Source organism: Suncus etruscus, chromosome 13 (assembly GCF_024139225.1).
Source record: "Suncus etruscus isolate mSunEtr1 chromosome 13, mSunEtr1.pri.cur, whole genome shotgun sequence".
In the NCBI taxonomy this organism is placed as follows: domain Eukaryota; kingdom Metazoa; phylum Chordata; class Mammalia; order Eulipotyphla; family Soricidae; genus Suncus; species Suncus etruscus.
The window spans coordinates 40,049,209-40,072,169 of record NC_064860.1 but is presented as its reverse complement, the minus strand read 5'-3'; the positions used below and the strand labels follow the sequence as shown (position 1 = coordinate 40,072,169).

General features: G+C 49.5%; 1 protein-coding gene across 1 annotated transcript; it reads left to right on the top strand.

Moving 5' to 3' along the window:
- Positions 1-8,374: 8,374 nt before the first annotated feature.
- CHAF1B (chromatin assembly factor 1 subunit B) lies at positions 8,375-21,375 on the top strand. Its single transcript, XM_049785557.1, has 13 exons — positions 8,375-8,500; positions 9,790-9,922; positions 10,867-10,990; positions 12,647-12,750; positions 12,849-12,945; positions 14,440-14,524; positions 14,652-14,745; positions 17,425-17,494; positions 17,581-17,672; positions 18,382-18,544; positions 19,730-20,161; positions 20,537-20,631; positions 21,272-21,375. The coding sequence occupies exons 1-13, from the start codon at positions 8,375-8,377 to the stop codon at positions 21,373-21,375; spliced, it is 1,719 nt and encodes a 572-aa protein (XP_049641514.1).
- The last annotated feature ends 1,586 nt before the right edge of the window (positions 21,376-22,961 follow it).

Below are 22,961 nucleotides of genomic sequence, written 5' to 3'. Positions count from 1 at the left end.
TTCCCCACTGAGCTCCTAAGGGCAGAATTTGGACTGACTCCTGTAGCTTGCTTAGACTGTGGGAACCTCACTAGAGGCAGGTGAGGGGAAACCAAATGACTCTGGTAAGAACTTGCACTTGTACCTGATTGTACCATGCTGAGGACTGAAGTCTTCTTCAGAGTTGCTTGTTCAAGCACATGGTTCTCAGCAATGGAACAGGGGAACGAAGCCACTAGGAAGCCATTACATGGAGTGGATCTAAACATGGATTTGGGAGATTCATATCCTGCTGTCAATTGAGTACCTGGTCTATCCATACTCAATAAAGTGATGGCAGTGTGTGTCCAAGGTCTGGCTGGTTCCCAGTGGAGGATGGTGAGGCATATATGATGGCAAGTGTGTCTTGTGCAGAAGTCAACAATTGAATAACACATTCATCCTTTTCTGTTTTGATACTTTCTGTGTTTCCACATACACACTTCCTAAAGCCCTTGGCCTGTGTGACTATGTCTTTTGTAATAGTTATGTTCCAAATTTCTAAAAATAAAGACCAAAATGTTCCTCTTACTTGCTCTTCCATAAAAGGACTATAGGAGTAGCTATAATGGAAAGCGATTGCAGCCACGAACATCTCAATACAGATGGCAAAGTTCTGCTGTCTGGTCCCACTGCCTGTGCTGTTTGCCATTCCCAGATGGAGCTTTGGAAAATCACACCCAATTTCACTAGCAGTGCAATGATCACTGCTTGCCAGTATGTCAGGAATATCACAAGCTTCACACAAGCAAACTTCCCACGGGCTAGAAGGGCCTCACCTCCTCTTTCATAGTTTTGTAAAACACCAAGAGGGCATTGAGAGCAATGGCCTCTGACACTTTGTTGATGATGGCCAAGTACAGCCAAGCACTGGATGGTTCCTTTGTCATAGACCTGAAAGAACTCACAGGTTCTAGCAATGATGATGGTGAAGAGTTTGATGGTGATATATTGCAGCACCCCCAGCTTGCATCGGCATAGCAATCTCCCCCCAGTGGGGGGTCGCTCATTCTCTGTTGTAGACTTCTGTCCTCACAATACAGGGTGGGGAGGAGGGTTGGCCTCCACTTTAAATACCAGTTTGGGGTTTACACTTCAATAGGAGCATTTTACTTCATGACCCCTCTATGTTGATTTCCAACTGCCCTACCCTGTGTCTCCTCCATCCTAGTCTGATTTTATTGTTTTTTTCTTACCCAGTCCTGAATGTCCTGTTTCAGTTGTCATTTCCCCACCCCCTTCACTTCCCTTTGAATGACTCTGTAATAGGCCCGGAGTTGCACATTTGCTCGGTTGTGATGCTTATTGGGTAGCACTCATTGGAGAGCACATCCTTTAGTTGGGGTGTTGGCACACACCCGCTATTTGCACTGCTCCCTTCAGATGGCCACATCTCACCAGGGATTGGCCTCATGGCCTCATGGCCTCATGTATGTGGAAGGCAGGCACTTTCTTTTCTTTTTTTTTTTTTTTTTTTTTTTGGTTTTTGGTTTTTGGGCCACACCCGGCGGTGCTCAGGGGTTACTCCTGGCTGTCTGCTCAGAAATAGCTCCTGGCAGGCACGGGGGACCATATGGGACACCGGGATTCGAACCAACCACCTTTGGTCCTGGATCGGCTGCTTGCAAGGCAAATGCCGCTGTGCTATCTCTCCGGGCCCTTCATTTTCTTTTCAAGTTTTTGTTTTTGTGACCTGGGCAACAACAGGCGGTGTTCAGGGTTTACTCCTGGCTCTGTTCTCTGAGATCACTCCTAGCCATGATCAGGGGACCCCTACGAGGTGACAGGATTTGAACCGGAGTCTGCCACGTGGAGGGCCAGTGCTATTGATGGGGGGATTCGAAACACTGACCTTCTGCATGAAAGGCAAACGCCTTTCCTCCATTCTTTCTCTCTGGCCCCATTTCCTAATTCTTAATTTTGTATCCCTCTATTTTTCAAATGTCTTATGCTTCTTCTTCTTTTTTTTTTTTTTTTTTTCTTTTTTTTGGAGCAGCACCTCATGGGTGACGCTCAAAGGTTACTCTTGGCTGTGCATTCAGAAATCACTCCTGGCTTGGGGGACCAGATGGGACACCGGAGATTGAACTGAGGTTCATTTTGGGTTAGTTGCATGCAAGGCAAATGCCCTACCTCTGTGCTATTGTTTTGGCCCCATTGCTACATATTGTAACTTTAGCTCTTCATTGGTATCCTGGTGGCACTTGGGTTACTCTTGGCTCTGCAATCAGGAATCACTCCAGGCAGGCTCTGAGGGCCATATGGGATGCCGGGAATTGAACCTGGTTGGTCACGTGCAAGGCAAACACCCTACCTGCTATGCTAACACTTCAGCCCCAAGTGTAGTTCTTCCGGACTTTCACACTTGGCACTAGAGGTAAGGTGTCTGCCTTGCAAATGCTAGCGTAGGACCAACCGCGGTTCGATCCCCCGGCATCCCATATGGTTTCCCCAAGCCAGGGGCGATTTCTGAGCGCATAGCCAGGAGTAACCCCTGAGCATCAAACGGGTGTGGCCCAAAAACCAAAAAAAATAAAATTAAAAAAATTACAGTAAGGTAAGTTCATAGCATGTGTATGTGTCAGTGTGTGCATGCATGCAAGTGTACATACTTGAGGGATCAAACCCAGGACCTTCTACATAGGAAAGCATGAACTAATTCCTGGTCAAGTTAAAATTTATTCCCTTTATTGGTTTATTTCTTTGGTTTCTGGGCCACATCCACTGTTTCTCAGGGGTTACTCTTGGTGAATTTTGAGGGGATTTGGATTGTTAATGGTGGTGCTCGAAGACTCATGCAGTGTGGGGATTGAACCAAGACTTCATGCAACTATGTGCTTAGCCCTTGGAGCTAAGCTCCCCAGGTTTATTCCCCTTATTTTTATTCCCTTTATATTTCCACTCTCTGAAAGCTCCTGGGACCAAAGAGATAGTAGCAGGCTAAGGCATCTGATTCGCACCTGCTAGACTTGTTTGGATCCTGACACCATATATGGTCCCTGAGCATTAGCAGGGTTACTCCTGAGCACAGCCAGAAATAGTCCCCCAAAATAAATAAATACGATAACATTTTAATAAAGTTCTTGGGAATGGATGGAGAGATAGTTATAGGAGTGAAGGCACTTCCCTTGCATGTTACTGACATGATAACATTTTAACCAAGTTAAATGATAAAGTTAAAAGATAACATTTTAACAAAGTTAAAGGTAAAGTTGAAAGTTAATGACAAAGTTAATGATAAAGTTAAAAATAGCATTTTAACAAGGTTTTTGGGAATGACTGGAGAGAGTTACAGGAGTTAAGGCATTTACTTTGCATGTTACTGACCCTGGCTCAATCCCTGGCACCTCCTACAGTCCCCTGAGCACTGTGAAGAGTAACTCCCCAAAATAAAGAAACATTCATTCACTTAGGTAATCCTGCTACAACTAATGCCAGGATCCAAATGCATTTAAGGTAGTGTACTTTGAGGATTATTTGAGAATTGTACTTGGGGGCTAGAGAGAAATAACAGTGGAGTTAGGCACCTGCCTTGCTTGTAACCTACCCCAGTACCCCATGTGGTTTCCCAAGCTCCTCCAGAAGCGATCCATGAGTCAATGAGAGATATGGCCCAAGAACCCTCCTTTCACCAGAAAAAAAAAATCTGGATTAGAGTCATTTAGGTAAAACTGTCCACTCACCATCTTCTTGCTCTTCTCTTGGGCTCTAGCAAAGGGGGTTTTTGTTTGGTTGGCAGAGCTAAGGATTACACCCAGGGCCTCACACGTAAAGTTTGAGACCTCTGCTGAGTAAGTTTCTTTAGCTTGCTCGCCTGCATTTCCCAAAGCTACTGATCCAAAGCTCACCTAAACACTCCCTCTTCAAACTTCCCTTCAACCTTCAAATCCAAAAGTTCATGCTCCTCAAAGCTCTGTAGAAGTACGTGGTTGTTTTGATGTGTTGCGCGCCCCACTATGGTACTCTTGGCTCTGTTCTCAGAGGCGGCTCCTGGCAATCTGGTCTCAAATTTAGAATCTGCCCCATGCCAGGCAAGTACTTTTACTCCTCCACCCCTGTACTATATATCTCTGGACCCTGTGAAGTTCCTTTTAACCTAATTTCTTTGTTTTTTTGTTTGTTTGTTTCTGTTATTTTGGGTCATACAGGTGGGGGGGTACAGTGGTCAGTAATCACTCTTGGTAGACTTGGGGGACCCTATGGGATGCCAGGGATCAAACCCGGGTCAGCTGCATGCAGGGCAAATGAAATGCCCAACACACTGTGCTATGGCTCTGGCCTCTTAACCTCATTTCTATTTTGTTTGTTTGTTTGTTTTGGGGCCACACCCAGCAGCGCTCAGGGTTTATTCCTGGCTCTGCACTCAGAAATCGCTCCTGGCTCAGGAGATTATATAGGATGCCCTGGATCTAACCCGTATTCGTCCTGGGTCAGCCGCATACAAGGCAAACGTCCTACCACTGTGCTATCACTTCAGCCCAACCTCATTTCTTTTTTATTTATGGGTGGTGCCTGAGGGGACCATATTCTGGGCCAGCTGCAGGTAAGACAAGCACCTGGACCCTTTGTCTCAACCTTATCGTTTTTTATTATAAGGGCTCCCACACTTAACCAGGTATGGCTACTATTTCAGTGATTTGAAACACCAGATTCCAGGGGCTGGATCGCTAGCACAGCACATAGGACATTTGCCTTACATACAGAAGACTCGGGTTCAATACCTAGTATCCTATAGGATCCCCCAAGCCTGGGAGCGAGGTGCAATGGATCATAACCAGATGGCGTGCAAGGCACCTTACCTGCTGTCTTTTATTTCTCCAGCTCCGATTTTGGAATTTAGAAAAGTTGTCCATGGGATGTGCTCTGTGGTCAGTCAGGACTCACTAAACAAAAGGGATATACTGGGTGAACTTAGCTCTGAGGACATGGGGATCTTTTTTGGGGGGAGGGGGTCACAACCTGGCTATGTGCTCAGTAATCGCTCCTAGGAGGCTTGGGGGACTATATGGGATGCTGGTATTTGAACCACCATCTATCCTGGATCAGTGCGTGCAAGGCAAATAATACCTTACCACTGTGCTATCACTCCGGTCCCATGGGGAGCTTTTTTTTAAATATCTATAACTCCTGCCCTGCATGACCATGCAATACCTTAATAATTTATAGAATTGATAGTAATGTCAGCAACGAGCAAGGCAAACCCCTTACCCGCAGTGCTATATAGCCCTGCACCTGGCTTTTCCTGGTCCTGATGGGTCAGCTTTTTTTATAATAATTTTTATTTTGACCAAAGTGGATTATATATCTTCCACAGTAATATTTTAAGTACATATTAACATTGAATCAGGGGAATTCCCATCACCAAAGTTGTCCTCCTTCCACCCCCATTCCCATCTTTCATCCCATATCCCCCACCCTCACTCCCTGGGCTGCTAGAATAAGTGGACCCCTTTTTTTTTTTTTTTTTTTTTTTGGTTTTTGGGCCACACCCGGTAACGCTCAGGGGTTACTCCTGGCTATGCGCTCAGAAGTCGCTCCTGGCTTGGGGGACCATATGGGACGCCGGGGGATCGAACCGCGGTCCGTCTCCTAGGCTAGCGCAGGTAAGGCAGGCACCTTACCTCCAGCGCCACCGCCCGGCCCCTTTTGTGTCTAGAATACTACTTAGTAATCATACAACTGTTTGGTCTTCTTTTTTTTTTTGGTTTTTGGGCCACACCCGGCGGTGCTCAGGGGTTACTCCTGGCTGTCTGCTCAGAAATAGCTCCTGGCAGGCACGGGGGACCATATGGGACACTGGGATTCGAACCAACCACCTTTGATCCTGGATCGGCTGCTTGCAAGGCAAACGCCGCTGTGCCATCTCTCCGGGCCGGGTCCTAGGAATTTATGAGTGGTTTATGAGGGCAGAGCCAAGAGTAAGCACTGAGCCTCACAAGGAATGGATGTTAAATTTTGTCAAAACATTTTATGATTCCCATGACAGTATGCTTCAAGGGCAGAGAAACCCTGTAATTCCTTTTTTTTTTTTTTTTTTTTTTTTGGTTTTTGGGCCACACCCGGCATTGCTCAGGGGTTACTCCTGGCTGTCTGCTCAGAAATAGCTCCTGGCAGGCACGGGGGACCATATGGGACACCGGGATTCGAACCAACCACCTTTAGTCCTGGATCGGCTGCTTGCAAGGCAAACGCCGCTGTGCTATCTCTCCGGGCCCCTGTTTGGTCTTCTTACCCTCCATTATTTCCCCCTCAACTTGAGAGGCGGAACTAGATAGTTCAAGTTATGTGGTTCTGTTTGAAGAAGAGCAAAGCAATAAAATGGGGTAAAAATCAAATAAGCTGAAAATGGGCGGAGTCCTTCTAGAGGCTCTCAACATCAGTTTGAGAGAAGAAAGGGAAAAAGGAAGAGAAACACCACAACAACACATAAAGAAATATCAAACAAAAAATCCAATGAGCGGGCCCGGAGAGATAGCACAGCGCGTTTGCCTTGCAAGCAACCGATCCAGGACCGAAGGTGGTTGGTTCGAATCCCGGTGTCCCATATGGTCCCCCGTGCCTGCCAGCAGCTATTTCTGAGCAGACAGCCAGGAGTAACCCCTGAGCACCGCCGGGTGTGACCCAAACAAAAAAAAAAAAAAAAAAAAAAAAAAAAAAGAAATATCAAACAAAAAATCCAATGAGCACTACAGCAATAAAGACAAAGCACCATATAATAACCACAGTCCTGAAATAAAAGCAAAACAGCGCAAAAAAGGAAACAGCAACAATATCAAAACCAAAAAAATAGATAAATAAATAAAAAAGATTATTTTGTGCTTTTTTTCTCTACATAGGCACAGTAAATTTTGGGGACATTAAAAAGGGAATTCCCAAAACACACACACACACACACACACACACACACACACACACACACACACACACACACACACACACACAAAGAAAGGGAATTCCCAGGGGCCGAAGAGATAGCATGGAGGTAAGGCATTTGCCATTCATGCAGAAGGACAGTGGTTCGAATCCCGGCATCCCATATGGTCCCCCGAACCTGCCAGGAGCGATTTCTGAGCATAGAGCGCGGCTAGGTGTGACCCAAAAGGCAAAAAAAGAAAAGAAAAGAAGTAAGGAGTGAAGGAGGGAGGAAGGAAGGAAGGAAGGGAGGGAGGGAGGAAGAAAGGAAGGAAGGAGGGAGGAAGAAAGGAATTTCCTTGGGTTTCTCCACCCTTGTATATCTTTTACCCTCCGGGAGGGGGCGTGTCTCCGGGGGGCGTGGCCACAAAACTTCCGCCGACTCGAGTCGCATGAGGCCACGCCCAGGGGCGGAGCTACGGAGACACCATCCCGGAAATATCATCTGATCACGCCCTCTTGGGGGCGGGACCTACGGAGCGCGGGAAACCTGGCGGGCGCGGACTTGGTATCGGCCGCGGCCCTCCAGCGGAGGTTCGACTACCCGGGCGCGGGACTCGGCGTCTCCCCGGAATTCTCCGGGTAAGGCTGGCTCGTGGCGAGAAGTCCGTCGCTGAAGAAGGGGGCTGACCCGGGTGGCCCCGAGGAGACGCGCGCTCAGGAGGTCGGTGCCCGCCCCAGATCTCCGGCCCCACGCAGGCCGGCCCAGTTTCAGGCGCCAAGCGCTGGGAAGCGGGAAGGTCCCCGGGAGTGCGGCCTACTTGCATCCCCAAGCTCATCCCTAGGGACTCCCCCCGCACCCCAGGAAATTAACCCCTCGGCGGATTCTATGCGTTTCTTAAGAGGTCGCCCTGGGTTGCCTCCTCCTGTCCTTGGCCTGTTCCTCGTGGCCTTTCCGATGGGGGACCGGAGACTCAACCTTTATTTTCATTTGTTTTTCGTATTTTGGGGGGTGGGGCTACACCCGGCTGTGCTCAAGCTCCTACTGGGCTTAAGTCCCATTTTTAACATCCATTGGGTTCCTCCCCTTTTTCCTGTTCCCTTCTTTTTGCTGCTATTGTGATGAGCAGGAGATAGACACACATGAGATTGAGGTACCCGCAGGAACTATCATCACATCTGAGTGATCAGCTTTTTGGGGAAGTAAGGAGGGCTTGGGGTATATACTCAGGGGCTTGCTTACACCCTGGTCAGTCAGTGCTCAGGGATCCCTCCTGGCATCTCTGTGTGGTGCCTGGCCCTTAAACACCTCCCACCCCCGTATTGTCCCTCTACATATTTCTTTATGTCTAGTGAGGTTGGGTTACATTCAATAGTTGCCAGAATTTCTTGCAGTAACATTCATTTTTGTGTCCCTCCTCACCCGTTCACAGCTTTCCTCGACTTGGGGAAAAAAAGGACACCTCAGGAGTTTGCTGGCCCCAGGGCTCACTGCCCACCCAGGATGAAAGTCATCACCTGTGAGATAGCTTGGCACAACAAGGAGCCAGTGTACAGCCTGGACTTCCAGCATGGCACGGCCGGGAGGATCCAGCGCCTGGCATCTGCTGGCGTGGACACCGCTGTTAGGGTAAAGGGATGACTGGAGGACAGAAAAGCCTCCATGGAAGCAGCTTTTCCCATTCTCTGGTTTAAAACTAGGTCAGAGGGGCAGGAGTCATGGTACAACCGGGTGGACTTTTGCTTTCATGTGGCCCACCCAAGTTCGATCTCTGGCCTCCTGTATGGTCCCCTGAGACCGCAAAGAGTGAATTCTGAGCACAGAGCCAGTAGTAACCCTGAGCATTGCTGGGTGTGGCTCCAAAAACAATTAAAAAGAAACTGGGCCAGAGAAAGTCTGGAACCATACTAAAGCAGGTAATCTGGGATTGATCCCCAGCATCCTATATGGTTTCCAGAGCTTCCAGGAGTGATTCCTGAGTTCAGAGCCAGGACTAACCCCTGAGCACTGTTGAGCGTGGCCCCAAAACAAAACAAAACATTAGGTGAGAGAGGTAATGTCATAGGCTGAGCCCAGACTTTGCATGCAGGTTCAATCCCCGGCATCACCTGGTCTCCTAAGCATTGCTGGGGGTAGCTGCTGAACATTTCTGATTTGGTCTGAACCCCCAAGCCAAAAGTAAATAATGCAAATTTCAATAGAGATTTCAGTCCTGGAAAGGTGTGTGTGTGTGGGGAGTATATTGAATTCAGCAACTCAAAACCAAAATAAATTACTTTGTCTCTTAATGAAAGCAGAAGAGAATGCTCATCATCATGGGGTCAGGAAACTGGGGTGATAGCTCAGAATACTGAACCAGGTTCTTTTTTATTTAACCTTATTTTTAATGGAGGGGCGTATTTTTGGGCCACACCTAGCAATGCTTTGAAGTTACTCTTGGCCCTGCACTTAGGAATCATTCTGGGCAGAGTGGGCATAGGACCCTATGGGATGCTGGGGATTGAAATCAAGGATGGCCACAAGCAAGGCAAGCGCCCTCCTCCCTGTACTTTCACTCTGGCTCTGAATGAGGTTTCTGTTGAGGAACAGTGTGCCCCAGAATGAGGGAATAAAGAGGGCTGTAGCGATAGCACAGTAGGGAGGGCGTTTGCCTTGCACGAGGCCAACCCAGGTTCAATCCCCAGCATTCCATATTGTCTTACCAGCACTGCCAGGAGTGATTTCTGACTGCAGAGCCAAAAGTAACTCCTGAGTGTCACCAGGTTTGGCCCCAAAATAACCAAAAAAAAAAAAAAGAGGAAGGAGGTCCCTTTTGTCTCTGGCAGGAGAATTTTCCTCGTTTTGCATTCTAGGAGGAATGTGCCCAATCCTATTTTAGTCCTCACAGACCACATGTGTTTCTGTTTTGGTACCCACAGATCTGGAAGGTGGAAAAAGGGCCAGATGGGAAGGCCATCGTGGAGTTTCTGTCCAATTTAGCCCGCCACACCAAAGCTGTCAATGTCGTGCGCTTTTCTCCAAATGGTGACATTTTAGCCTCCGGGGGCGATGGTGAGTCCATGTGTCCTTTCAGGCTTAGATTTTTTATCTCCGCTAAAAATGAGGTGTCAGGGGCCTGGAGAGATAGCACAGCGGCGTTTGCCTTGCAAGCAGCCGATCCAGGACCTAAGGTGGTTGGTTCGAATCCTGGTGTCCCATATGGTCCCCCATGCCTGCCAGGAGCTATTTCTGAGCAGACAGCCAGGAGTAACCCCTGAGCACCTTCGGGTGTGGCCCCCCCAAAAAACAACAAAAAAAATGAGGTGTCAGGTCTGGGGAAAATAGCTCTGCAGGGTGAGTTGAGAGGGTAGGGGACGGAAAGGGAAGAGAGGAGAGGAAAAAAATCAAACCTGGGTTTGATCCCTACCACCTATTATGGTCCCCCAAGCCTGCCCAGAGTGATTTATTTGTTTGTTTGTGTGGTTTTTTTGGCCCACACATCCCATGCTGCTCAGGAGTTACTCCTGGCTCTGCACTCAGAAATTACTCCTGCCAGGCTCGGGGACCATATGGAATGCCAAGGATTGAACCTGGGTTGGTCTCAGGTTCCCTGTATGCAAGCACTGAGCATCACTCCAGCTCCAAGAGTGATTTCTGAGCACAGAGCCAGGAGTAACTCCTGAGCATGGCCTGGTTTGGCCCCAAAATCAAAACTAACCAAACAAACAAGATGAAATGAGCCGTTGTAGGACACCCCAGAATTGTGATTGTGATGGTTATTTTCCTCCTCAGCCAATGAGAGGAAACTCTAGATTTGTTTGTGGAGCTGCTTTGCTGGCCCTGGAACTGAACCCTCCCAAGAAAGGGACTTGGTTAAAGCTCTGACTGGTGTGTGTCTGACTCCATCCAGAAGCAAACCTGACTCCCTGTCCAGATGCTCAGGAGCTGGTGGTGGCCTTGGGCAGGTGGTGGGGTCCTCATGAACTCCGACTGGTACCTCGAATCTCCCCTTACAGATGCCGTCATCCTGCTGTGGAAGGTGAATGACAGCAAGGACAAGGAGTCCGACCAGTTGGCTTTCCAGGACGAGGATGATGCTGAGCTCAACAAGGAGAACTGGACTGTGGTCAAAACGCTGAGGTACAGGGGCAAAAAGGGTCCTGCGGGGAGAAGATCCAGCTGGGCTCCCTGCTTGCACACATGAGGCCCACTGTCCACATGCTACTCTTTGGGGGTCCCTTGTGGATGTGTCATGCTGTGTCCACGCACAAGTGTGGAGCCCACACGGAAATGAAGTGTGATAGCCACTAAGTGTTGTTCCGAAAGTGTGGTAACACTATCACTGCAACCTGACAGAGAAGAAAGGGGAAAGCAAAGCAAAATGAGGTTGGAGAGGGGCCGGAAAGATAGCAGGGAGGTAAGGCTTTTGCCTTGGGTGCAGAAGGACAATGGTTCAAATTCCGGCATCCCATATGGTCCCCGAGCCTGCCCCGGGGCGATTTCTGAGTGTAGAGCCAGGAGTGGCCCCTGAGTGCTGCCGGGTGTGACCCAAAAACCAAACACCCAAAAAAAAAAAAAAAAAAAAGAGGCTGGAGAGAGATAACAGGGGTGAAGGCACTTTTTCTTCTACATGACTGAACCTGTTTTGGCCCCTGTCACCTCATTGGCCCCCCAGTACCATCAGGAGAGACCTTTGACCACCCGCAAGGTCTGGCCCCAACCCTTTCCTGCCTAAGCTCCCCATAAAAGCCAAAGAAACCAAAAACACATTTATTTGTTCATTTATTTCTTTTTTTGGGGAGCCACATTCAGCAGTGCTCAGGTTTCTTCTGGCTCTGCACTCAGGAATTACCCTTCCGGGAACCATATGAGATGCCAGGAATCAAACCCAGGTCTGCTGCATGCAAGGCAAATGCCCAATCTAATGTACTATATCTCTCTTCCCCTTTAAAAAAGTGTAGCTAAAGAACTGTAATTTACAAAGTTATTGACAGTTGAGCTTTAAGCACATAATATTCAACACCACTATCAACTCCCATCACTAGTATTGCCAGACTTCGTCATTCCTCCATCCCCTGCCTGTCTACCTTGATGGCACATTGCAATGTTGGGTGGTTGCAGCTTAGATCTCATGTTTTCAGCATTGTTGACTGTGCTTTGGATTCAGATCTACCCCTCCCATATCACCATATATTGGGGATTTCTTTACAGTTCTTTTTTGGGGGGTGGGGTGGGTTTTTGGGCCACACCCAGTGATGTTCAGGGGTTACTCCTGGCTATGCACTCAGAAATCGCTCCTGGCTTGGGATACCATATGGGATCCTGGGGATCGAATCTAGGTCCATCCTGAATCAGCTGCATGCAAGGCAAATACCCTACTACTGTGCTATTGCTCTAGCCTCACTTTACGGTTCTTTTATTTAAATAAATAAATAAATAAATTTATTTGGTTTTGGGGCCATACCCAGCAGTACTCAGGGGTTACTCTTGACTCTGCACTCAGTAATTGCTCCTGGCAGGCTCAGGAGACCATATGGGATGTCGGAATCAAACCTGGATCAGTTGCATGCAAGACAAATGTTCTACACACTGTGCTTTTTACTCCAGCTCCTTCATAGTTCTTTTAAAATGGGACCAGTTCACCCTCAGAAACACGATGTTGAGGAGCAGTGGGTTGCAGTAGACATATCCACTCTCCCCTTCCACAGTCAGGCTCTATGTGGGCATCAGCGTCTTCTCTCCTGGGTCAAGTTTAAATTGCTTTCCCCATACACCCCTTTCCTCTTTGGATTCTAGGGGCCACTTAGAGGATGTCTATGATATCTGCTGGGCTACAGATGGCAACTTAATGGCTTCGGCATCTGTGGACAACACGGCCATCGTCTGGGACATCAGTAAAGGTAGCGCTGATTTTCCAGGGAGATGGGCCGAGATCATAGCCTCGGCTGTCGGTCTGTTGGTGCGTGAGCACTAACTCTGAGGTGTGCTTCTCTGGCAGGACAAAAGATCTCTATCTTCAATGAACACAAAAGTTATGTGCAAGGCGTGACCTGGGATCCTCTGGGCCAGTACATTGCCACCCTGAGCTGTGACAAGTATGCCGTTTTCTATCTGCTCCCTCATCTCCATTCTCCCCAAGTTCTCTGCATAGAGGTTTGGACTACGACTCCTCCTCACTCAGACCCGCATTTAGTTGGAGTCTCCAGTTCTGGTTTCCCTATGAACCATTTAGTTTCCCTGTAATTTTGAACACAGTGAGAAAATTATAAACTTGGGTGAATGCCTTTCACACAGTTAATATTCAGTAAAAAATATTTTTGGGTGACACCTGATGGTGCTCGGGGGTTACTTCTCTCTCTGAGGTCAGGAATCACTCCTGGCAGGCTTAGGGGACCCAATGGGATGCTATGTGAAGGCAAACTCCCTACTCACTGTGCTATTGCTCCAGCCCTTGTTCAGTAAATATTTATTGAATAATTGGATGGGTTAGAGGAAGAACTTTGGATTCTATTAAAGTATCTTGGGAGACATTGGAGAAAAAAAATCATAAATACAATAAAAAAAAAAAGAGAGACACCTCAGGGTATCTTCCCCCAAATTTTATTATGTTCATTTTTTTATTAGGCAGCTCAGTGCTCCGTGATTTTTTTTAATCGATTCCTTTTAAATTGGCCTCATAAAAGATTGTCTTCTTTCTAGGGAAGACTTAACCACTGTGTGTATAGTGTAATTGCATTGTGTTGTTGGAACAGATAATTTTTTTTCTTTTGTTTTTTTTTGGCCATACCCAGTGACGCTCAGGGGTTACTCCTCGCTATGTGCTCAGAAATCACTCCTGGCTTGGGGGACCATACAGGACGCCAGGGGATCAAACCACAGTCTGTCCTAGGTTAGCACGTGCCAGGCAGACACCTTGTTGCTTGTGCCATGGCTCCAGCCCCAAGAATGGATTTTTTTTTTTTTTTTGGTTTTTGGGTCACTCCTGACTCCATGCTCAGAAACCACTCCTGGCAGGCTCGGGGGACCACATGGGATGCTGGGCCCCAAACCACCGTCCCTCTGCATGCAAGGCAAATGCCCCACCTCCATGCCATCCCTCTGGCCCCAGGAACAGATAATTTTTTTAAGCTAGAGGTGCTAGGTAGAATTTTCATCCATCAGTCCATCAGAAGATCTAGGTTTTTGGGCCACACCTGGCAGTACTAGGGCTCTCCTGGCTCTGCTTTCAAGAATTACTTCTGGATGGCTCGGGGAACAATATGGGATGCCAGGATCTAACCCAAGTCGGCTGTGTGCAAGGCTAGCATTCTCCCCTCTGTACTATCTCTCTGGTGCCCAGAATAAATGAATAGATGGTTTCTTATTTTTTATTGATTTTGGGGTCACGCCCAACAAAGATTAGGAGTTACTCCTGACTCTATACTCAGAAATCACTCCTGGTGGTGTTCACGGACCATCTGGGATGCTGGGGATCTAACTCAGGCTGGTCCCATGCAAGGGCAGTGTCCTCCTTGGTGTGCTTTTGCAGGGATCCCTGGACTAGATGGTTTCTGTGTGAGGAGATATCAGACCTTTCTTCTCTTCTGCAGGATCCTGAGGATATATAGCACTCAGAAGAAGCGTGTGGCTTTCAATGTTTCCAAGATGCTGTCTGGAATAGGGACTGAAGGAGAGGTACCAGAGACTGGGCATTTGGGAGATTCAGGGGCATGGCCTCCAGGTCATGCAGATAAATCTCTGTATGTGTGTTTGCACGCACATATATTTGTGCACATGGGACTGATGGTAGCCTCTGCTGCAGGCCCGCACGTTTCGCATGTTCCATGACGACAGCATGAAGTCTTTCTTCCGCCGGCTCAGCTTCACACCTGATGGCTCTTTACTGCTGGCACCAGGTAGGCCTCTAGGCTCCAGGTGCTACGGGGCATGGTTGGCTAGGGGGTTGCACCAGGATTCCCATGCATTCTGATGCCCTCCCCTCTTCATATTCTCACTTTTGGAAGGCTCTACAGACATCAGCCCCAGAGACCTCTGGCTTGTTTGGAAAGTATGTCCTGGCTTTGAGGATATTTTTTTCCTCCCTTTCTCTCTCTCCTCTTTTTATCCCCCCTTTGGTTTCTGGACCATACACAGCAGTGCTCAGGACTCACTCCTGGAAAACCTAGGAGACCATATGGGATGCCAGGGACCAGACCCAGGCCAACCACATGCAAGGCAAGGGCCAGTCATGTGAATTTTTTTTTTTCATTTGTTTGGATTTTGGGTCACCCAACCGTGCTCAGGCTTTCTCCTGCCTCTGCACTCAGGGATCACTCCTGGATGGGTTGGGGAACCAACTATATTTAGTGCCAGGAATCGAATTCAGGTCAGCAGTGTCAAGGCAAGAACCCTTGCTGTTGTATTATCACCCTCTTTTTCAATTTTAAAAATGTGGGGTTTGGGGGTTGTACTCACTGGTGATTAGTCTTACTCATGTTTCTGTACCCAGGGATTACTCCTGGCGGTGCTTGGAGGAGAACCGTCTTTATGCTGGGGTTTAAAACCAGATTGGCTGCATCCTGCAGTCCTATTTCTCTGGCCCTTTTCTTGGCCTTTAAAAAAGTTGTCCATAGGATTGTGCTCCGTGAACACTGTTGGGACTCACTAGACTAGAGGGACCTATGTTCTCCCTGGGTGAACTTGGCTCTAAGGAGATGGGAAACTTTCCCACTCATACTGCATCTTCTTTTATTCTCTTTATAATGCAGCAGCCCATAATGGCATGTTTCCCCAAAGGTACTGGGCTTGGAGAACCCTGGGAGCCAGCTCTGCTGTGTCTCTTGGGGGGTGGGTGCTCCATGGCTCTGGCCCATCCTGAGTGTCTATGCAGTGCTGGCAGTGCATTATGGGTCAGTCATGAACATGTTGACTGAGACCACCCGTCCACACTACGGTCACACCAGGATGTGCCTTCATTACCATGAATTGCAGCCCCAGTGTCATTTTAAAATAACCAGGAAGGGGGCCAGAGTGACAGCACAGTGGGGAGGTTATTTGCCTTGCACATGGCTGACCCGGGTTTGATTCCCAGCATCCCAATATGGTCCCCTAAGCCTGCCAGGAGTGATTTCTGAGCATAGAGCAGGAGCAACTGAGTGTTGCTGTGTGTGGCCTTAAAAACCAAAGCCAAAATAAAACTGGAGGGCCTGTGGGGAAGATTCTGGCTTCTGGGGTGTGACGACCTAGAACGAGGAGTTAAAGAAATATGTTATTGGGCCTGGAGAGATAGCACAATGGCGTTTGCCTTGCAAGCAGCCGATCCAGGACCAAAGGTGGTTGGTTCGAATCCCGGTGTCCCATATGGTCCCCCGTGCCTGCCAGGAGCTATTTCTGAGCAGACAGCCAGGAGTAACCCCTGAGCAACGCTGGGTGTGGCCCAAAAACAAAAACAAACAAACAAAAAAAGAAATATATTATTACAGAGCTGGAGCAATAGTGCAGCTGGACTGGCACTTGTCTTCACATGGCTGACCCGGCTTCGATCCCTGGCATCCAAATTGATTCCCTGATCACCACCAGGATGATTCCTGAGTGCAGGAGGAAACCCTGAGCGCTGCCGTGTGTGGACCAAAAAAACCAAAATAAATATTTTTGTCTTGCATGCAGACAACCTAGGTTTGGTCCTCGGCATCCCATGTGGTATCTTTATTTGTTTTGTTTTTAGGTCACACCTGGCAGTGCTCAGGGGTTACTTCTGGCTCTACGCTCAGAAATTGCTCCTGACTGGCTCAGGGGACCATATGGGATGCCGGGATTCGAACCACCATCCTTCTGCATGCAAGGCAAATGCCCTACCTCCATGCTATCTCTCTGGCTCCCATATGGTATCTCGAGGGATCAGGAATGATCCTGGAGCACCGAGCAGGAGTAACCCCCAAGTACCACTGGATGTTTAAAAAAAAAACAATCCAGGGGCCAGAGAGATAGCACAGCAGTAAGGCATTTGCCTTGGACACAGAAGGATGGTGGTTCGAATCCCCGCATCCCATATATTCCCCTGAGCCTGACAGGAGCGATTTCTAAGCATGGAGCCAGGAGTAACCCCTGAGCATGGCCAGGTGTGACACCCCCCCCCCAAAAAAAAATCCAAACAAAACTAAGAAACATGCAGCCAAGACTGCCTATAGTCAAGTCTGTCTGCAACCTCTGAAGCATGGCCGGGCTTGTCTGTGCCACACTGTGGAGTGAGCTGGGAACTTAGGGAGGACTCATGCTCTGGCAGCCCCACCCTCTTACAGGCTGGAGGCACGGCTTAGGGTAATCGGGTACATCCACTGAAGCATGAATCTGGGGGCCAAGAGAATCTGGGGGTGGTTAGTGCATTTCTCTGGCAGGAACTGGCCAGAGTCTCAGGCAGAAGCCTCTGGTGGGCAGTGGTGTCTTCTGGGTTGGCCAGGACGAAGTAATAAGGGGGAGGTATGGCTGAATTTCTTGGGGATAGTGATAGTCGCAGGAGCAGATGGGGACATTGCATAAGCATCTGGAAACAGTTGGTATCAGCGTTCAGTCTGACGGTGTCTTGTGACTGCCCATAGCTGGCTGTGTGGAGTCTGGCGAGAACGTCACCAACACTACTTATGTGTTCTCCCGGAAGAACCTCAGAAGGTAAGTGCTTGAACTAGGTCCCTCTCCTGCTCCTTTCTGCACCCTGGGGTGCATATTTCCTACCCTGAAACTGGTTCATCCCTCAGGCCCATCGCACATCTCCCATGTCCTGGGAAGGCCACACTGGCTGTTCGCTGCTGTCCTGTCTACTTCGAGCTGAGACAAGGACTCCAAACAGGTGACTGATACTGTCCAGACTCCCAGACAGACAGACAGGGTGGGAAAGAGTGAGAATGAGTGAGATAGAGTGTTGGGGCTATACCAGCAGTGCTCACGACTTAACTCTTTACTCTATACTCACAAATATCTCCTACTGGTGTTCGGGGTAACATATGGTTGTTGGGGATTGAAACTGGATCAGCTGTGTACAAGATAAGTGCCCTCACCACTGTGCATTAATTACTCTGGCCCCTTAAAGCAGTTTTAAATACAAGTATGTTTTAAATACAAGTATGGATCCCTCTCACCCACCGGATACTGTTTTCACAATTCAGTATGGCTTGTCGGTGTTTGTCTTTCTCAGAATTCTTCTTTGGCCCTGGGCCCCAGAGCTCTGGTTAGATATAGTGATCCAGTTGACCCATTTCTAGCTGTGATCCGTGTAAAATGATACAGGGAAGACTGGAGAGAGCCCAAAGGCCTGAGAGCAGGCTCTGTGTGTGAGAGGTCCAGATTCTGTCCCTGAGCACTGCTAGGGGTCACCTGGAGAACAGGGTCAGGATTAGCCCCAGGCATTGCCAGATGTGGTTCCAAAGTACAGTAAGTGGGACCAAGCAGCGGGGTCATTTTCGGACCCGAGGCCCTGTGCCCCACAGAGAGGATTACTGGAAGTATTTGCTTGCTCTCTTAGTTAGGCTTGTCACACTCTCTTGCCTCTGTCCGTGCAGATGGGCAGGTGGGAGAGCGAGCACCCGAGCTGGCGGCCTTGCCCTACCGCCTGGTGTTCGCTGTGGCCTCTGAAGACTCAGTGCTACTCTACGACACCCAGCAATCCTACCCTTTTGGCTATGTGTCCAACATCCACTACCACACACTGAGCGACGTGTCCTGGTAAGTGGTGTGTAGTGGGAGGGGCGGTGTCGCTCACCATCACAGAACTTCTCATTCTCATGAGCTGAGGGTTAGCCCAGGGCCTCCCTGGCCATTTGGGTCCTCTCAGGCCTCCCAGAAGAAGTCTTCTGCCATTACCACCACCGATGCCCTGGATTGGAACAGCACCTAGAGCCCTGGGACTTGGGGTATCAAACTTCACCCTTGGCCCCCTGCCTTGCTTGCTCCCACCAACTTGGCTGCCTGCCCTCTCTGTTATGGCCCTGTTAACATTTGTCTCCCTTTGTCTCAGACAAGCCCCCCAGGATATTCTGTGGGTACAACAGGTGATAATCGTATAAATGGGGTACCATAGCATGAGGCCAGGGGACCAACTGGAAGGAAAGGTGGGCACGGCAAGGAAGTAGGGTCGGAAGAGGCCCCGGTGGGCTGAACATAGAGACACCCACGTATAATCAGGCAGAGCTGGGCAGAGACATCCCATGTTCCTTTGCATCGTCTTTCTCCAGACTTTTGCATCTAAACCATCTTGGGATTTTGCCTGAACCCCTTTTTTTATTTTTAATTTAATTTTAATTTTGGTTTTTGGGTCACACCTGGCAACTCTCAGGGGTTACTCCTGGCTCTGTGCTCCTGGAAGGCTCAGGGACCCTGTGGGATATTGGAAATCGAACCTGGGTCTGTCCCGGGTTGGTAGCTGCAGGGCAAATGCCCTTTCTGCTTTGCTATCACTCTGGCCCCTGAACCCCCATTTTATTGATTTGGTTTGGGTGCTACATCTTGTGGTGTTCAGGGCTTATTCCTGTCTCTGTGCTCAGGGATCAATTCGGCTGGGCCCAGGAGAAGACCATATGGCATGCCGGGGATTGGACCTGAGTTAATTAAATGCAAGAGAAGTTCTCCCCACTCCGTATTATCTCTTCAGCCCTGACTTCCATTACATATTTACTTACTTGGGGTCAGAGCTGGCAGTGCTCAGGGCTTATTCCTGGCTCTGTGCTTGGGTCACTTTTGAGAGGCCTGGGGAGCCATATGGGATACTGGGATTAAACCATGTTGGCACACACAAGGTGAATGCCTTCCCTACTTTTCTATCTGGTTCCAGAAACCTCATTTTCTGATGAGTAGTGGGTTTGGCTCCCCTAGATTTGGCTCAAGTCTGACACCCCTTGATTTGGGAACTAGGTCCAGCGACGGGGCCTTCCTGGCCATCTCCTCCACGGATGGCTACTGCTCCTTCATCACCTTTGAGAAGGACGAGCTGGGGATCCCGCTGAAGGAGAAGCCAGTTCTGAGTGTGGGGACACCTGAGACAGCCAAGAAAGCCAAGAGCCAAACATCCCAGGGATCTTCACCAGGACCCAGGCTGGGAGAGGCAACTCCCACGGGCAGAAGCCAAGACGCCAGTGGACCCTGCACTACGCCCCCTCCAGCGAAACTGGCTCCAGCCCCTACAGTGCCCAAGGATCCTCTCGCCACCACCCCTGGTGCCCAGAGCACTGCGCCAATGCCCGCAGAGGAAAAGGCCCTGCGGCCCAGTGGTCAGCAGGTGAAAGGCCAGCCGCTGCGGAGGGTCACTCTAAACACGCTGCAGGCCTGGAGCAAGCCTACGCCCCGGTGAGCTCAGCGGGTAGCTCTATACCAGACTGCACCTTGGCGCCTGGGGGGTTTCCACTGGGGCCCCAAACAAGCCAGACATATTGCCTTCCCCCCACTGTACCTGCTCTTGGCCCCAAGACTGCGACTCTAGGAATTTACTTCTGAGGCCTCCTGGGGAGACTTGAGCTTCCCTCTGTCCTATTCCTGCATGTAAGCGAGGGGACACTTTGGGACCTCCTCACCCCACCTGCGCCCCCCGACAGTTGAAACTGCCTCTGTTCCTCCGGACACTTTTGAAGCATGGCTTCACATCACATATGAACTGATCCTGAGACATGAGCAAGCTTGGCCCTCCCACATCACCCCTTAAACTTCTTTCTCTTTCTCATCAAGGAGAATCAACTTAATGCCTTTGAAGATGGAGGCACCACTGAGCCCCGCACCAGCCAGCACTCCGGCTCCTCCTTCCACAGAGGCAGCGGACCCAGGTAGCTTCCTGGGGCTATTGTGGGTTGGTGAGGCTGACTCGGGGGGCCCAGGGATGCTCCTCACTGCCTTGGGAGAGGGTGCGAATCAGGGTCCTTGCCCTGAGGAGGGGTATGTCAATAGGGGGTATTTTAGCAGCATCTCTTGCCTACCCCTCCTAAAATGCTCCAGTGGAATGTGCCAGCGGCTCCCTTCCTCCCTTCTGTTTCGTTTATGGGCCACACCGGGCGATGGCGCTTAGGCTTGCTCCTGGCTCTTCTCAAAAATCATTCCTGGCTGTCTCGGGGGACCCTATGGGATGCTGGGGATCAAACCCAGGTTGGTCCATCACGGGTTGGTCACATGCAAGGCAAATGCCCTACCTGCTATGCTATTTCTCCGGCCCTTTTCCCAGAGAGTTTTATTTTGTTTTTGGGCCACACGCAGTGGCTCTCCACTTACTCCTGGCTCTCCACTCAGAAATCACTTCTGGCAGGCTTGGGGGACCCAATGGTATGCTGGGGATTGAACCCGGGTCAGCTGTGTGCTAGGCAAACGCCCTACCTGCTGAGTTCTCTGGCCCCTCCCTCCCTTCTCCAGTGTGGCTCGATAGGGTCAGCCCTATCCCTGGTATCTCATCACCTGTTTGTGTCCCTGGCACAGAGCCGCCCCCTGATCCCCCCTCGGAGCTGCAGGATGGTTCTCTGGAACAGAAACGACCCCGACTCGAGGAATGTGGCACAGACAGCACAAGGCTGGACTCGTGAACAGGCTGCCGGGACCTGGGGATGCTCCTGCACATACAGGGCATCTGCAAAGGGGGCTCTCGACTCGTTGGTGGCTGCCATTCTGGTCTCATGGGACATGTCACATCATGTCTTGTGACAGAATCTTTCCGATGCTGCTTGAAACAAGTCCTTCCTCCTCCTATGTGGACATCATTCTGTGCCCAGTCTGTGGGTAGTCTCTGGGGAGCTAGAGCAGCCGGTGCAGAAAGAACTTGGGGTGGCCCCTGCGGAGTTCAGGATGCACCATGAGTGGACTTGGCTTCAGCATCGCTTCTTGGGAATTTGCTCTGTGAGCACTGCGGGAGGCCCCCGAGCCTGGGTGTCTTGGGGCTCTCTGCTCATCAGGACATCTCAGACCCAGCAGCACAAACATCTGTGCTTTCTTTTCCTTTTATTTTATTTTTTTTTGGTCTTGTTTTGAGTGACAGAATTGCAATTTCATATCAGATGTAACTTGATGGTTTCAACAGGTTCTATTTTTTTTAGATCAAGTTTTTCAAAGCAAAATTAAATAAATAAATAAACCAAGTTTCTGTTAAGCAGCCGGTATCTCTGCCTTTGCTCCTCCGGGCCCCTGGGGGAGCACTGTTCTCCGATGTCTAACCTAGGGTACAAATGGACTTGTCTCAGCAGTGTCTACCAGTTCCGCACCTCCTTTTTCAGGGTGGGGGAGGCTAGGTCTCCACCACTGCAGTCCTGCTGGTATTTAGCCATCATGCCTGTAGACTGGACGCTACTGCACTGCCACCTCCCAAAACTGGGGGAAGAGAGGCATTTTAGTTCCTGGGGAGACTACCTGAGCAAACCATTGGGGGGCAATTTGCAAGTGCTTGGAATTTTTTTGGAGGGGTCACATCCCTCAGGGCTTACTCTTGGCTCTGCATTCAAGAGGTTATTTCTGTTGGTATTCAGGGCCCATATGGAATGTTGGGGATCAAAGTTGGGTCAGTTTTGTGCATCTTTTACACTGTACTATCCAGCCCTGGGCTGGGCTGGGGGCCATTTTTTTCCATCTCTCCTAGACTTTTTCTGAATCCCTCGGCCTAATTTCTTTTCTTCCTCTTCCACTTTTTATGCTCTTCTATCTTTGGACTTAGGGTCTCCCTAGCCCAGGATAACTTCAGATCCTAAACTAATTTTAGCTGCAGACAGAGCTTTCAAATCAGGTCCCATTCTAATCTGGGAGGCCTATCAGTCCACTACATGCTTCCTCCAGGAGATGGAGCCGGAAGGACAGGCTGCTGGAGAATGGGAACTTCACAATAGACAGCAGCACTTAAGTGCAAATGAGAAAGAAGTCACTCTGAGGTGGTTGCCTTATTCTGGGGTTCAGGCCTCTCTGAGGTTTCCCGTTACCTTGGGAGGTGTAGACTCGTACTAGCTCACTGGATCCACCACACAACAGGCCTAGGACATGTGAGGAAACTGAGGCATAGAATTTGCATTGACAGGCTAGCATGGCCCTGCTCTTCCAGGGGCAGGACAGGTGCTGGAGCTCCACCTACTTTTCTGCCCCTGTAATTGCCCCTTCTGGTCCTTCAGGATTCTGTGCCTCTTCTTGGTTT